Source organism: Pteronotus mesoamericanus, unplaced genomic scaffold, assembly GCF_021234165.1.
Source record: "Pteronotus mesoamericanus isolate MK-2021 breed Mesoamerican mustached bat unplaced genomic scaffold, CSHL_Meso_final contig_20, whole genome shotgun sequence".
NCBI lineage: Eukaryota > Metazoa > Chordata > Mammalia > Chiroptera > Mormoopidae > Pteronotus > Pteronotus mesoamericanus.
In genome coordinates this window covers 69,533,319-69,551,176 of record NW_026555085.1, presented here as the reverse complement: position 1 = coordinate 69,551,176, position 17,858 = coordinate 69,533,319, and the positions used below count along the sequence as shown (strand labels likewise).

General features: G+C 36.6%; 1 protein-coding gene across 1 annotated transcript in view; it reads right to left on the bottom strand.

Moving 5' to 3' along the window:
• Positions 1-8,130: 8,130 nt before the first annotated feature.
• RFX6 (regulatory factor X6) overlaps positions 8,131-17,858 on the bottom strand; it is a 52,871-nt gene continuing 43,143 nt past the window's right edge. Inside the window, exons 13-19 of the mRNA XM_054568909.1 lie at positions 17,747-17,856; positions 15,989-16,106; positions 14,415-14,537; positions 13,552-13,758; positions 11,952-12,461; positions 10,767-10,979; positions 8,131-8,306 (exon numbers count right to left, since the gene is read on the bottom strand). Of these exons, the coding sequence (XP_054424884.1) occupies positions 8,131-8,306; positions 10,767-10,979; positions 11,952-12,461; positions 13,552-13,758; positions 14,415-14,537; positions 15,989-16,106; positions 17,747-17,856 (1,457 nt within the window). The remainder of the gene's footprint in view (positions 8,307-10,766; positions 10,980-11,951; positions 12,462-13,551; positions 13,759-14,414; positions 14,538-15,988; positions 16,107-17,746; positions 17,857-17,858) is intronic.

Genomic DNA, 17,858 nt, shown 5'->3' with positions numbered 1-17,858 from the left:
GAGTAGCTCGAGAGTGCTTTAAGCTTGGGCAAGAGTTTTTACAATAATAAGAATGAGGATAGAAAGCACCTTGTCCTTAACCTTGCAGTTATGAGGGCATTTGAAATGTCTAACACAATAATTTCTGATTATAATTTTAACCATTTATATTTTTAAATATTAATTTAACTGACTGTAAGATGGGGATAAAATTAATTAATAAAAATATTTTTATTAGTATAATTTTTCATAGAAAAATCTCTTTTTTTATGGCCACTTATTACAGGTCTGTGAAAACAAAAACAGTGAGACTGAAATACATTGACAGTTACCTCCCAGAATTATTGATTAATAGAGAGACAATTTGTACCATTGTATGAAAGCAATAAAAAATGTATAAACAGAATTATTTTAAAATATTTTTTGTATTCATTTTTTACATTTAACAATCAGACCATACTGTTTCTTGTGAGTGCCATTTCTATGAAACCATATTGGAGTAGTTAATGATTTACTACCTTTTGCATTTTTCCTTTACTTTACATTATAAATTTTTATTTAATTATATCAGCATAGGTTATCTTGCTAGAAAACTCTAGCAATAGAGCTGTCTACATTACACATGAAGGCACACATGAACAGTTTACATTGCTTTCAGTAATACTACTGATTCTATGGGATTTGAATAACAATGAAAATGAATAGCAGCTACCATTTATTGAGCCTGTGCAATGTGTCAGAAACCATCGTGCTGAATACTTTATGGGTATTACCTCAATTAATCCTCACAAAAACCTTTTGTGGTATTAAGTCCATTTTGCAGATGGGAAGTTATTTAACTAGTCACACAGTTAATGTGGTTCCAAACAGATTTGTTTGACTGTATAGTGAGCATTTTAAATTGCTATGTATTTTGTTTTTACTTTGAAGTCATACGTTATGTTAATCCTGTTTTCATATTTTAACAAGAACCACTTCAATGCTATTATATAAAGGGGAGTCTTTTGTTCTTAGGGCCATGTCTTTCCTAGGAGAATTCAAGATTATTCTCTTGTTGTCCTGATACTTCCCTGTCCCTGCTTTACCCTATCTGGTCTCATGTTCTTAAACACAGGGAGCCCAAGGGAAACTATACTGGAGCTTCTCTAGGGCAAGCCACTTAGGCCCGAAACATGTGTCGAAGACAAGCTGTGTTTAAGTTTCCAGGATTCAAGTCAATTCTTGGCAATTTTTCTCATCAGGATGTAAGAGAGCCACTGATATGTTGTGGGGTTATGGTCCATTGAAAGACCGAAGTACTCTTCCAGGGCTCTTGCTGCTAGTTTGCTGTCCAAGTGCCTCTAACACCCTAGGCAAATGAATGCTCAGCTTTCTGTGAAAACTCATACCATCCTCAGGCACTCTTTCTAAGTGAAATTTCTTTGGGAAGCAGAGTTCAAATAAATATTAGGAATTATAGAGCAATCTAGACAGTAAGTAGTGAATTAAAACCAGTATGTGTGTGTGGAGAGGAGAAGGCAAATAATAGAAATATATTACTCCTAAAATTCAAGAAATCTTGCCACTTTGTAATATAAAATATGGAAGCAGTTTTATTTTCCATAGAGATCATGTGTGAAGCATTAATAAGCCAAAGTACACAGAGTTAAATAACAAATCTAGATAAACAAACTGCCCAAGAAACTTTATATTTGCTTCGGTGTGTTTAAAGATGCTTAAAGGCTGTAAATCTTTGACCCTCATTCTGACTATTGATTGGTAAGAACACCACCCTTGTTTTTAACTAATAAAAACAATGGTTTCTCTTTACTTTAGAGCAGGTATCATATTGAGTAGTTAATTTTTCACCTTTGTAAATGTGCTTCTCTCCCAATTCTTACTTAGAGACTCTAAGACATCTATTTTAAGAAGAGAGGTTAAGTCACCACATCACACTGCGAAATCTTGGTTTTGACCTTCTCTTCACCTTTAGTTTCCTTCAACTTTATTGTTAAAATTTATCACAATTCAGCAATACAGAAAAAAAAATGCCACTTCAAAGCATTAACATGTTTTTCCTTTCCTTGTTATTTAAATGCACTTTTCAAGGGAGGAAGGCTAGAATTAAATTTCTGGAAAAAGAATTGAGAATTCTATTAAAACTTAAATTATTGGCTAAAATAATCATTTTAAAAAGAGATCCAAATTAAGATTCTCATTAAAGAAACCAACTTCTTAAAACTAATACAATGGTATATGTCAGTTATATGTCAATAAAAATAAAACCATGAAATTAAATTTCTTAATTATGTGTTGTCATTGAACACATGAAAGAAGCTTAAAGGCTTTTTTTAATAGTGAATTTTAGGAAAACAATGCTGACGTCATCGTGAAAATAGTTACACAAAATCAGGATTTATAAAAATCTCAGCTTGACATTCTTACCAACCTCTTCTAATACTTTATAGATCTTCATAATCATATGAGTTTGTCAATTTTTATCAACAAACCACTACAAACATCCTTAAAGTTTAAAAGCCTCCGAAGTATCTTTCTCGACTCATTCTGACCACTCTTCCAAGCTCGTCAAGTTCCTCTGCATCTCTGTATCTTTTACGTCCAGTCATATGTTCCTTCCTGGCTGGATTCCTGTGCTGAACATTTATTCTGCCTATTTACCCTGCCCCCACAACTCCCTTTCCCAACATCACCCATTGCCCATCCATTCTTTTCTTCTTGGTAGATCAGTTCTTCCAAGAAGTTTCCTGACCAGCTCTCCTGACCCCATCTGTCTGGTTTGCACTCCACGATCTCAACTCTCGTTATGATTTCTCTGAGCAGCTCTCACCCCTTTTCACAATTTCAATTAATCGTTTCTTTATTGTTACCAGTTGTGTAAATGTTTAGCTTAATGTCTGTCCTACCTCATAAACTGTAAGCTCTATGAGAGGAAGGATCTTGTCTATTCTTCTTATCACCAGTGTGGGCTGACAAACTTGTTAAAATGTGAGATAAACAGCTGTCTCTTGGAACCTTCAACACATTAACTCCTTAACAAAACCTAACCTAATCTAAGAACACTACCAAGGCATTTCATTAAGAATATTCAATAAATAAAAATTAATCTTGAGATAAAATAATGAGATAAAATTTTTAGTAGGAAAAGAAATCTAGAAGTAAGTGTGTGTGTGTGTGTGTGTGTGTGTGTGTGTTCTCCAAAGTTTCCCATGCTATTGAATGCACAGAGAGCCTTCCACTAGAAACTTCTAATATAAAAAGTAAAAAGGTCAAACTAATGAGTGGTTAGTTTTATCCTCACAAACATCTGCATGAATATGATTGAAATTATAGATATCAGAAGAGAGATTTGAGAAAAAGCCAGAGATCTTTCCAACTGGATTATATTCTCTACAGAATAAAAATAAATATATCTTTTGTTCATTCTGGAAATAGAGTATTTTAATAATGGAAAACATTTTTATCATAGTATTATGTAGCCAAGACCAATAGAAATTAAGCACTATTTATAAGATTTTGATGTTAAAAAACTAATTTAAAAACTTTTTATCAATCAGAGCAGAGATAAGACCTCATTTGGTAATCAAATATCTCAAAATTAGTGAACAGATTATTTATTAGTGTCTACTTACAACTACCAATCTTTTCTAGCCATTGCTAATGCCTATAATCAAGAGGTAACTGAAATTTATTTTTTTATTTAATCAGTGTGCTTTTGTAACAGACAGGCTGTGTTCTCTGTCATTTACAAACTCAAGGATTTAATTTAGATTTCAATAATTGGTTGAGATAGTACAATAATCTTTCATACAAATTCATCATTTCTTATCTTCCCCAAAGCACGAAATGTCCTGTGTGCTATAACCACTCTTGTTTACCTTTCTTGAAGGATTTTTGTTTAAATTTCTATAACTAACCTAAGATTGTAAATTTACCTTCACAATACAGTGTAAACAGTTTACTGCACCAGACCTTATAAGAGCTCATAGCCATTATTTTGAGATTTGTGAGAATAATTTTACTCCTTGTTATATAGAAATCTGAGAGACTGAACTATTTCTTTCCAGGGAGTTCAGAAATATCCCTCTCATTTACTTCATGCTTTTTTGAAAAGTTGGAACTCTATATTTGGGTTTAGAATTTGTTTATCTCTAAAGGTTTCTTTCCTTCCTCCTTTCCTTCCTTCCTCCCTTCCTCCCTTCCTCCCATCTTCCCTCCCTCCCTTTCTTCCTTCCTTCCTTCCTCTTTTTTTTTTTTTTTTGAGGGGGTGGCAATATACTACCTGGGCTGACTTTCAAGAATTGGTATATTTGTCCTATTTTTTGTTAAATGTATTTTTGTGAGCATTGATTCAGTGGTTCAAAAACACAATCAGTGAGTCTCTAGTTTACTGTTCATCCAGTTTTTCTGAAGAAGGGGAAATACGTACCGTCGGGGACATGGCAATAGAGTCAAAGCAGCTGTGCTGAGTGGCTAAATGAAGACCTTATCCATTGTGTGCTCCAAGGGCTAAGTCAAGTAGGCAGAGAGAATTGGGCACTGTCCCTCACTGGTCAGGATGGCACAGTTACAAACCTTGTCCAGGAACCTCTGTCTCAGGGTCCCCTAAGAGGGCCCCCCCACCACCATTGCTGCCTACTGCACCACTCTCACAACTCTGCTTCTTTCTAGCTCTCCTCTCTTTCTCTAACTTTGTAGCCTTACTCTTCCACCAGCTTGTTGCTCTAGGCTGTGTGTGTGTGTGTTTCACAGTCATAGTCCTTGAAGAGATTATCTGATTAGGTTAGATACCATATCCTAGAATACCCCTATTGGGCAAAGTTTTGAGACAATCATCTCTCAGCCTACTGATCTACCTCCATTTCTGCAATGTGTTATTTAGCTTTTGAACTGGGACAATTCTTCAATGTGCAAATCTGTCCCTCATATTGCAATGCATTCATATCCTTGGTACTGACACTATGTACCAGTGTACCTGCTCCCTTCAGACATTATTGCAATGACAAATATCCCCCTTTCTGTTTTCAAAATGGGCTATGACATGTGGGACCTTGAAAGTTTCATAGACCCTTCTCTCTCAGAAACAAAGAGAAAGATTTTACATGACAACTGTAATTAAAATTTAGCTTCAATAAATTTTTATAAGAACTGTGTAACGTGAAAGCATACTTGGGAGCCTATAACTGAGGAGATCCCTGACTTTTTTAGTGCAACACTGTCTAAAGAGAATAAAATAAATGAGATATCTTCTGATCTGTGATTTTATGTTAATGATGTAGCTGAGTTTTATTTTTTCTTGAAGTTGTTACAAAACAGGTTCTTGGTCTCTAAATTGTATGAAGAATCCCCTAAAATTGAAACCTTCATTTTTAATTTTCTTTTATCTATAGTAACCACTATAACATTTGAAATATTACCCTAAGAATTGAGTTATGAATCTAACATTTTTACTTCTAATCTTAATTTTGTATTTCATATAAGCATTAGCTTGAACAGGTTTATTTTTAAAAAACAGAAGCATTAAAAAACTAGGCAAGATCCTTTAACTACATTAAAATTAATCTAGAGAAAACTAAAAAGAGCAGAAAATGCCTTGAACATCCAAGTTTTAGATTTATGAAGGAAACAATTCTTAAACGATGAGTGTAGCCAAAGGGAGAGGGGTAAGAATGTCTTCTGCTCTTCCTAAGTAAAATTAAAGGTGCTTGTCACCTTTAATTCATACAAGAGTGGCACTGCCTCTCCAGGGGTGTTTGGAAATATGGGAGATAATTTTGATCTTCACAAGGCTACAGGTGGTGGGGTGCTTTTAGTGTTTGTGGGCCAGGGATACTAAATCTTGTGCAATATGCAGAATAGTCTTATGGAACAAAGAACTGCTCTGCCTGAAAGCCAGTAGTGCCTGCATTGAGAAACACTGTTAACACATCTAATAGAGATAAGCCCAAGTCTCATTGCCTGGAAAAAAGGGCAAGTTGGTCTTCTTAATTGCCAAAATTTAGCCCCCTGTTATCATTGGCTGTTATCAGCCAATGCACATGAAACCCAGAGACACACCACTCACTTGTCTTCTCAGCTTCCCCCTGCTCCAGATCATTTTCCCTCGTCTACAAAGGGAATATCAATATAGGGTAAACTATTTACACTGAAATGCTTTGCCAATAAGGTTAGGTAAAGCTTTAGAGCCACTGTTGACATACTCTTTTTTTTTTTAATTCCTCATATGTAATAAGTCTCCAATCCTTCATATATTCTTTGAAATGAGGATCATGCTTCTTTCTCTTCTTCCCCATTTACTCTGCTTCCACATGGCCTTTGCACCTACCTGCTGGACTCTGGGTGAGAGGAACAGCCCCCAAGTGGCCCATTCTCAGGCTAAGTCCTCTCCTACCCAGTCCACCTCCTCCCTCCAACTGCTGCTCCATGTTCCCTAAACATCACTCTCCCTACATTGCTTTTCTACTCAAAAGTCTTCAGGGAGCTTCTACTTCCTATCACATCACCCCTTTATCATCATATCAAAACTTACTAAAGGTATAAACAGTGCCCTTTTCATCTTCGTAGTTTCATTTTCATCTTTGTATTTTCCAATGTGTCTGACACAAAATAGATGCTGAATATATATTTAATTACTATTCCATGGAAATACAGTTCTTAATTTTCAAGACTTAAGTCCAAACACTTCTTAAAGCTGTTTTGTTTTCTTCTTCAGTCCAAGTCCTTATTAATTTCACTCTCCTTTTTACTCTCACAATATTATCATAACGAAGAATGGAACTTTAGCTTGCTATTTGTCATGATTTGTTACTGCTGGAAAATTTTTCTGCTCAATTAGTTTATAAAGTACATACTGTGGAGCACACGACTGGCACATGGTAGCAACACTCCAAGTCAACATTAATTGCTTATTGGTTGCTGAAAACAATCCTGCAAGTTTGTCTTTACCAAATTACATCATGGTGTATAACAAGTATTCGGGGCTTACGGATCCTTTCATAATGTACCCCGGGCTAATAGTATAACGAAACCTTAATAAAATTTAATTTGAGGCCTGGCGTAAGACTGTAGGAGAAACTTGTAAAGTTAACAGAAATTTCCCACCATAGGCATGAGTTCTATAACAGACCACTCAGCTAAGAGACATGAAAAGGAAACATAGGTAGGTGGTATATCAAATTGTATTAATTGATATATAATAAATCCTTCAGTTCTGAATTTGTCTTTGCTTCCAAATGCTTCCTGAAAACTCCTACAATCTCAGTTTATAAGCAAAGACCTCAATTAAAGACTGCTTACAAATGTGTGTAAGTCAAACACTCTATAAGTCACAATTTCTTTATATTTATATGCGTGTATTTGATATGCAAATGTTCTTGAATTATGATCTTTTGACTGACCAGCCTTATTCTTTGATTTGATATCCAAAGGAGATTTGCCCAGTAATCTTCAGAAACAGTCCCAGCCCCGAGAGCAACCACACCTTTAAAAATATTTCCATAGTTTATTTCATTTATTTCTCATCTTTTTTAAATAAAGTGGGAAAGCATTTATAACCTACTTTCAGTTACATAGAATTAGAATACTACTATGTAACAGAAGCCACCACACTAATGCACAGGAATTGAGAGTCAAGCAACTTTGGTTTGAGCTAAGTTGAATTAAGTCTTGACCTTGTAAACATTTCCATAGGAGGTAGAACATACACATTTGACTTTTTGTCAAATAAAGGATAGTAAACAATGAATCTGAGATCCTAATAAATTAAAGGTATTTTAAAGGCATTAAATAAACTTTTCTCTTTTTTTAGAAACCAAAGATGAAACAACAGCACATCGATTTTCAATAAATTAGGAAGTGAAATATTAAATCTTCATAGTTGAAATGTTTGCATCTTCAAAGCTTCAGTGGTTCTTCCTGATAATATTTGAAACTATGATTAATAATGAGATCACATTTTAAACAATTTGTGTGCCAGGTCAACTCTGCAAGTATCTCCACTTACTATAGGGAGTTGTCCATCGTTTCGTCCCAGTGACTTGAAAAACAGTGTCCTGACACTGCGTATTCCATTATTTTTACTCTGATCAGAGTCTGAGTGAATAATAGTCAGCAGTAGAGATTTTTAAAGTTTAACCCCCACCCAACACTGCTGATTTAAGTGCCTCCAGCTGCTGTTCCCATGAACACAGTGTTGATGGGTGGTAAAGAGGAGACCATGTCTCTCCCGTTGGCTCCATGGGAGTCCAAGGTTTCTTGAGCTGGATACTGACTGGAGGCTCCATACATACACTGGGATGAGGAGGAAGGGATTGGGGCTTGCAAGCTGGATGCTGTAAGGGAAAACATAATTAGCGATTGAAAAGTGACATTATCTTTGCAAGTGCCACTCGCTTTAGGCCTCTATGTTTATTTTTGCATTTAATACACATATCTGTTCTAAATTTGAGTGTGCATGATTTCTCAAAGCCATCCTCTTCTTCCATCCTTCTCCCTGCTCTTCTTCCAGAGTTTATTTCTTCTATACAGCTCACAATGAAAACTCCATGTTAAATTTAAATTCACATAACTCTACCTCCAAAAGATGTGCCCAATACACCTCCTCTTTCCATCTGCACCCCGACAGCTGTAGTCCAAACCATCATCTTCTTACCTGGACCAGGACAGCAACTTCCTCCATGGTCTCGTGACCCTCACCTTTGTCTCGCCCTCTCACCCTGCAGATAGAGCCCGGATAATCTTGCTGGTAGGGCCAGAATAACCTTGCTGAATTGTACATCAGATTGTCACTTTGCTCCAATGTTAAAAATGACTCTCCATCACTCAGAACAAAATCCAGGCTCCTTGCCCTGGTTCATAGCACCCTGGGTGATTTATCCACCTTCTGATTTGGGCTACTCTTCTCTTCATTCACCATGCTCAAAGCACACTGGGCTTCTTTCTGTACGTTCAGCTTTCCAGTATCGTTCCCATTCAGAGACTATGCACTTGCTGTTTATTCTGCCTAGAACCAGATTTTCATGTCACTTACCAGAATCAGAATCAGATCTTCATGTCATTTACCTCCTTATCGCTTAGCTTTCAACTCCAATGTTTTCACCTCAGGCTTCCCTTCCCAACTACCTTTGAAGCAGTTCCTCCATTACTATATGTCATTTTACGCTATTTAATTGACTTCAGAGTACCTGAAATTATCTTTTCAAGGCATTTGTTTGTATATTCATCGTTCTATCTTCCCTTACTGAGATGTAAACTTCTTACAGGCAGGAACTCTGGCTTGGTCCCTACCATATCCCCACACCTAGAATGAAGTTTGGCACATAGTAAGCTCTCAAAAAAATCAGACTAATTGGTTCACTAACACTACGTTTCTCACATTTATGGTTGCTGCCTTATCATTGCTGTTTTTTTTATTGTTCTAAGTGCCATCTTCTCTGCCACCAAAAACCAGGATTTATAACTCAGGAGACATAGGGTGGGTTCTAACTCCCCTTACGCAACTTACCCTCTTATTCTATTCCCTGTTCTCACCTGGAAGCCTCGTGGGCAATTTACTTGTAAGCCAGGCCTGACAACTAAAGCTTTGAATCCATCTGACACCTAAGCTATGCTCTGTCAAAGCTTACACTATCTCTACAAGTAAACAGAACTAATAGTAACAATAGCAACACAGTACATTTTAGTCTCACAGTGAGGAAACTTCCTGAAGTGGAATTTTCTGCTTCATTAGAGTAACCTAGAAGCAATGACCATCTGCAGATAGCACGAGATGAGCTACTAGACTCTGCTCAGGGAGCATCTGTGATGGTAGCAGGAAGGGAAGAAGTGCTTCCTATTGAATTATTAGAAAAGCACACTGAGTGGGGAGAGATAGAATTTATCGCATTTTCCCTTATGCTGCAGTTGGGTGTTAATGCCCTTATGCTAGTATGGAATCAATTCCATTGGAAGGTTTCCATCTCGTATAAACATTAACACTCTGCCTTGATACTCACATGGATATATAGTTGTCCTGTGATACCTTATTAGTAATTTTAGAAGAAATTTTAAATTTCTATGTATACTTTTCCCCTTTTCAACTTTGATTTCTTGAGTTTCTACTATGTGGCAGACACTTTGCTGGGTGCCGGTGACATATCTAGTTCACGTTGCAGGGTTTTCTTAGGTACAGCAAACTGGGTGGAAGAAGATGCTATGGGACCTCATAGCAAATGCACGGTTTTGCTCATTTTTACTTAAACTGTATGTTATAGAACAATAAAAATGGCAACATTTTCTACAGAGGGATCTAATCACATTTTACATACAGTTGAGAAAATGATAGTAACCATGACCACAAGTCACTGATTTTTTAAAACTTGGAATGGCTTTAAGGTAGTGATGGAGATTACGGGTCCAAAGATATCTGTTGGTTCTTCCCCTGGGTCCATCCGTGAACAAGACGGGAGAGAAATCATTATTGCTCTCATAAAATCCACAGCTTTTTAGATTGCCTTTGACAGGTTATATTCATTTCTGCATACATAACAGATGTCAGCTATTCTTTTTGGAAAGAATAACAGATCTAGCAGTAGATTTTAGCAGTAGTGATATACATTCTGAAAAAAATGGTAAACTGTTACTTACAGGTACAAAAATATAACATTAGATCCAAAGTGATAAACCAACTGAAGGTACATGAGTGGCCAGTCCATCTCAACAGTCACCCTCCAAAGCAATACTACATTCCTGAGGTTAACAACTTTTTTAAATGTTTTCAAGAACTACTAAAATAATAAGGTAAAATAATTTACCTACTACTGGAGTTCGACAAGCAACTGAAGGTGTTGTGTCTGCATAAAACGAGCTGGTCTGCTTTCTACTACTGTCATCTAAAATGTTGAGTGGATCATGGATGTCACTGTAGGGAGGCAGTGAGCGAACACTGCTGATGACAGAAACATGTTGGTTCACCATCGATCCAAGTCTATGAGACTCTGAGTAGTTTATGTTGCTTCCATAGTATCCTGCAATAGAAAATGCCAAAAATGGGCTGTTAACTTACTACAAAGAATATTTCAGGTACATATTCTTTGTAATAAGTTATCTTCCAAAGAATAAATTATCTATTCTTTGGAAGAGTTATTCAAAGAATAACTCTTTTATCTTCCAAAGAATATCTTCAGGAAGATGAAAAGGGACAAGATGATAGGGTAGAGCCTTAAGATATCATACTGTAAATATTACATTTACATCTACATTTACTATGGAGTTGGATTTCTACCTATGTATGGAATGGTTCATTGTGTTGGTTTTTTGTTTTTTTTTAAATATACATGAGTTATGCTGTTATTAATTTTGAGATATAAGACTATATCTCTCTAATTCAATTTCCTTCATCTAAATTGCCAAGATCTTCCTATGAATGGGAAAAAAGCACCGTTCACCTCTCACAAAGATTACCCTACTTGTCAAATACCAATTTTATTTACAGATTCATGTTTCTGAAAGAAGGACTGACTTACACTTAGGAGGGAAGCATCAGCACAGCCTATACATAGAGACTAATTTGGTGGCTGAAGTCCACAGATCTTCCTAACTCCTTAACTTCCAGTGTTTTATCAGCCTAACAGGGGGTATAGTTTTGGTCCTAATCTTTAAGATCTGCTGTTAAATCTCTGGAAAAAAAATTATTCACTAAAAATATTTGTGAAGGATAGAACATTCTTTGGGGGGGGGCTATTAAGGTTGGTCTCAAACATATGGTTTGACATAAGAGTTTTTTCATCACACATGGCATATGAAAGGACAACTTTAACAAAACCACAGAATTAGGGATATGTTTGTATGCAGCAGAAATGAGCCCCAAATACCAAGATTCCATGATCTTCAGAAAGTTTACACGGGATGACATGCTACTCAGCAGAGGTGGAACCCCATGTCTGATTTGTTCTATCACCAACTCAAAAGCCAGGAAAATTCTTCAAAATTTTTCATACCATTGGGTGAATTAGGAGGCAACGTTGCTCCTTGGCAGCTGGCAGTCCCTGCGTTGCCCAGGAAATTGAAGTTTCCTGTATTTAAAAACTGCATACTGTGTGCATCTTGACTGTGTGGGGATGGTCCATAGCTGGAAGGCGGCCGAGAGTTATATGGAGACCCGGCGCAGCTGCCACTGAAAAAGTCTCTAGAAAGCTGCTGTTCACTCCAGGCCACGCATCGACCATGCTCAGAGCGATGATAGAGTCCTGAAGCAGGGTGAGGTTGTGCCCTAAACACAGTCTGATAGTTAGCGTTGGTCCCATAAAAGTCATGGTTGCCTTGAGGAAGAGTAGGATAAATGGGCTCTGGGTATGTTGAGCAGTGTGGCGGTGCTGACAGTACCGGACCCACACTCGGGGGTCTCCCTGCCATTGGACCCTGGTTAATGACACTTCCTCGACTCGCCATGGCTGGAGAAATGGGTGGTGTCATCAGATGACCAGCACTCTGGGAAAGCTCCATTTGACCTGGAGAAAAAATTTACCAGAGCATTCACTAGTAGCATATTAGAATAGATGGGCCACTTCATTAAAAATTAGTCAAAAAATTTATTATACCTTTTTCTAACTTGAGTCATTCCTATTATCCAAAAACCACAAAACTGGGGAACACCAAAAAATTTAGATTTAAAAAACACAATCATAATACATGTACATTTCACAGCAGTGGAGACTTTTGGAGTTAGCGACTGTGGAAGAAAGTCTAAGATGGCTTCATACTCCCACAGGTAGAGAGATGGTTAGAGCTCAAGCTTGGGAAGAACGAATGGATCTGCTATTCTCATTTCTCTATAATTAAAAAACAAACTGAATGTACCTGGCTTGATTTGTAAAGTTAAAAAAAAGGGCAATAAAGTCAGGAGGACCATGATTTTAAAGCAGCCAACTCAAAACATCATGCAAACACCACTGACGAGCCACAAGTCATGGAAGCCGCCAACTCCCTGAGCCTCCAACTTCCTTCCCATGGGTCAAATGAAGGCCTTGAACTATGAGGCTCTCCTGGGTTTAAAATTCTATGTGTCCAATGAAATAATATATGTAAAAGGATTTCAAAAAAATATAAAACAATAAGCAGACTGAAGAAATTATCTAGTAGCTAGTTCAAGCCACTAAATATTCAGACTGACACAAAGAGGATCCCCAACCAAAGAGGAAAATTACAACGATCACACTAAAATGGCTGAATCCACTTTTTAATAAAAGATAAAGAGGTCTCCTCAAAAGCCAAAAATAAATTGCAGCCCTTTTGGGTTCTAGGCACACCTAATCTGATTTTTCTTCAACCAATGAAGATATCTAACTATTTGCACTTCTGATATAACTAAGAGAGTGTGCCAGAGTATGATACCTTTGTTAACAATGGTATTGCTAAAAGTTTGAATAACAAATGCTGAAAATCATAAAAAATGTATAAACTGTTATTATAAGTCAGTTAAGATAAGCCTTTTTTACTCTTAGAATGCCTGGAGGTTACCAATTTTAAGAAGACTAAAGAAGACATTCCTGTGATACATACTGAAGCCTAAATGGTTTTATTGGCTAGTCCTCAGCATACCTGTGAGTGGCATGTTGTCTGTATTCCCAGCAGTGAACGGGTGCAGGGCAGAGGTTAAACCTCCAGGCTGACTGGATGACAGAGGAAGATACGGTGTTTCCACATGGCTTTCATTCTTCACAGTGTCACTGGAAACAGTGCTCGCCTTATTACGGTTTGCCAGAAAGCATGAACTTGGAGAAGCAGTGAAGGCAGCTTTACTTGCATCTGGAAGGATTTTTTTTTTTAATGGGAAAGTTAACATCATTCCCATATTCCTAGTAGAGGAACCCAAGTGAAAGAAACTGAAAATATTTTAGTGTTGTATGAGAAATCTGGAAACTCGTGATAATTGATTCCCATGGGAAACAAGCTGGCAGCCCTTTGCTCTTGGCTGCGGTGCTGATTTTAGTTAACTGTACACTTGTGAGTAAAGGTGCATCCTGAGAAGCACTAAAAATAATCCACCCTGGCATGAACAGTCTTCAAAACGCAAACCATCACATCCCATGGAGGCGTGTTCTCTTCCCTCTCTAAACTACTAGAGAACTTATTTCTACACCATTTATAAGGTGGTATACTACATGTGTTGTCTTGAATTACAGATATTTTTTGGATTACAGTCACCTCTTCAATTTTGCCTAAATTCTCAAAAGTTAAGAACATTGATTTTGTATCTTTCAGAGTTTCCAGGTAAGTACTTTGAATACTCTATAGAAAAGAGTAATACATAGAAAAGAAAAAAAAGAGTGCCCCATTAGTGTTAGTATACCATGTTAGCAGTGACATGCATGGGGTAAACTCTAAGACTGTTATAAACTCACTTAATATGTATGCTTATAAATCCTTGAAATATTCAAAACAAGATATACATTTTAAATTACCTGAATTTTTCATATACTTGTCCAATAAATTCTGTAACTCCTGTTCTTTGTCATTATTAAACTGGGTCTCCATGGCCAGGAGAATGTATTCATCCAGGAGCATTCGGATCAAATGGAAAGAACCTTGTTTATCGATGGGGAATGGGTAGAGGGCATTGTGAGATGAAATAAAGGGGAGAAAGAGAAGGAAAGAGAGAGAGGAGTCAAGTTATCTCGGTGACCATCTCGCAATACTTTACAAGGAGCGACTGAAATAAACAAATACTTGTTGGACTTTAAATGACCTGCTAAGACCAACATGCTTAACCTAGGTCTCTAATCTCTCTGTGTACTGCCTGCCCAACTCACTGTGTGTACTGTCCTGCCAGCTCTTTGGCGACTAATTACATCAAAGGAAAATACGGATGAAAGTGAGACATGCTTTATGCTTTAAGAGGGCACACATTGAAGTGTGATAAGCTTTAACCTGGGGAGAATAAGCTCTATTCTACTCTATTTCTGTTTACTTTGTACTAAATAATTAGACAATGGCCAACATGGTCTAGAAAAAGTATCAAGTGAGAAGACGTCTTTACAGCCTGAAACAAAATACTCTTTGATTTGCGGGGGGGCGGGGGGAAGCAAAAGAGTAATTTCATGTAGAAGTGTTCTGGAAAACCTTAACCTTCTTTAACTTCTTAATAGATTTTTCAACAAAAGTCTTTTTTTCTTTTCATGGAATAAAGCCAGGCTTCAATGTTGTATATTTTTTAAAAACCTCAAATTTAAGCAGGAGAATTCAAATAATAGACTCAATACATTTTGTTCATCCCTCAATACAAGTTAACTGATTTTATTTAATTCCATTGAAAATTAAATAAAAACAACTTAATTAATTGTAACCTATTTTATAATGTGAAGATTTCTCAAAATGCAACTATTAAATGCAGAAGTACTGTCCATGAGATAGCTTTATAACAATAAACTAAGAATCTCAGAAAATGTTTTTAGGAAAAAGAAGGTATTTAGTTTTTGAAAAAGCTAATTTGACTCAATTTGATTCACAAGTCACATAGCAAGAAAGATGGTTCAGAAACAAGAGAGCATGTCTTCTAAGCTGCTCTTTAACTCCTGAAATGCAGCTATGTGGGTTTCCAAAAAAGATGCAAAAATTTGCTGTATCACAATGAGTAATGCCTTTGGAAAATAAGGTATCATAATCGTTTATTTGTTTGTTTAATTATCCAAGCACTGATGGAATATAATGATAATAGCTATTAGTTATTCTTTACCAGGTCCTAGGAGATATATATTCACTTAAGCGCCTACGAAACTCAATGAAAGTAATATTCTCCTCTTTCTATGATGAGCAGAGAGCCTGGGCAAAGCCTAAGTCAGAGGGAGATGTTAGACTTGAACTCTGCTTGTGATCTGACTCTAAAACCCAGGTGTATAAGTACTAGTCTCTACTGCTCAAGATTCAGATATGGTTTGACAAATGACAATGCCACATGTTTGAAAATTGATGGAAAATGTGACTGGGGGACAAATGACGTAACTCATTTAAGAAGAGTTTCATAAAGCACATATGATACCAAAACTGGATGCATTGTTCAAGGTGAGATTATGCATTACTCGAGCACCAAAAAAGCTCCACTTCAGCAGAAAGTCTTGAGCTCTCTTCTTTAATGATTTTCCATTTTGTTTGCTGGTCTAAAAAGTAAAAAAAGTAAAAGGATGAAATGGAACTATAAAAATCTGTCATCTCATTACTACATGCATCTTACACAAGACCAGGGGGTAGGTAATGTCCGACAACTGGACAGATGGCAGGGCCTGCCATTTGTTCCATTGAATAAGATGATCTGTCCAGGGATTTTGATTTTAGTCTGTCTTTACTGTCATTTTTAAGGTTTACAGATCTTTATTCTGTATGGTTTTGTTACCTAATAGAACTGAACAACAAAATGAAATAATTTACAAAATATTTTATCTCTTAATTTTATTTTGACAAAACAGAAGGTAAAGTGTGAAGGAAAGGTTATATATTTCTGTGAATGATTAACTCTGACTTCTCTGGTCCTGAATGATAATCTGTTTTCCTTCTAGGAGGAAAAAAAATCCCCACACTACATCTAGTTTCCTTGATATGGAATGGCTAACACCAACTAGTGATGGATATATTTGTTCTTATTGTCTTGTTTCATGATGGATGACTTGAAGGTTAACTGAAAGAGTTGAAGAAACCACAGAGAAAACACAAAATACAGAGCTCTTTGAATTAAAAAAATGTAAATACTTAAAATCATATTTTCTGCCAGCATTTATGGAAACTTACTTTTTATAAAAGGGCTAGAGTCTTTCCAGTTTCTACATTTATCTTTCACTACTGATGTTATTCAACTGTAACTTTATTGACTGATAGGGAAGGTGCACAGTAGCCCCCACTTATCCAGGGAGGATACATTCAAAGATCCACAGTGGGTGATTGAAACTGCAGTTAATATCAAATCTCATATATACTATGTTTTTTCCTACACATGTATACCTATGAGAAATTTTAATTTATAAATTAAACCCAGTAAGAGATTAACAACAATAAAATAGAACAATTATAAACAATAAACTGTAATAAGTTATGTGAATGTGGTTCCTTTTTCTCTCTCTTCCCTTCTCTCCTTTTCTCTCTCTCAAAAAATCTTACTGCTTTGTATTTAGCTTTTCACTTAAAGGAAGCACTTTACAGCTTCCCTTTGGCATATCTGAATTGTCAGCATCACTACTCTTGCACTTTGGGGTCATTATTAAGTAAAATAAGGGTGACTTGAACACAAACTCTGTGATACCAAACAGTCAATCTGATACCACACAGTCCACTACTGAGTGACTAGGGTCAGGGAGCGTGTACAACATGGATTCATTGGACAATCAGAAGAGTCACGTCCTGCCGTGGTGGAATAGGATGGTGTCAGATATCTTCACATTACTCAGTGCAGAATTTAAAACCTGTGAATTTCTTATTTCTGGAATTTTCCATTAATATTTTCAGACTGCTATTGTGTGGACGTAATTGAAACCATGAAAAGTGAAACTGTAGATAACAGGGGCTACTGTCGTGCCTGTCTTGCAGTCCTTTGACAAGAAAGGATAAATAGAATTGAATCGGCGTCCGTGCTCTCAGGTCTGGCACATTCCTCCTTTTGGTATTTGGGCTGCCTTATTTGTAGGGCTTCAAAGCTCCTCCAGGCATTTTTATATACAGCCTGTCACCCGCCCCCAGCAGTAAGAAATTACAACCAGTTTAGCCTTTATTATTAACAAAACAAGGTAATGAGTCTGTCATTGAAAAGTACCTTAATAACTCTCTGCTCTACCACAGTATCCAGCCATTCAATAAAAGCCTCCACGGTGGCGTTCTTCTTAAGGAGGTCTTTCAGTTCTTGGAACACTGTGATAGAGTCATCT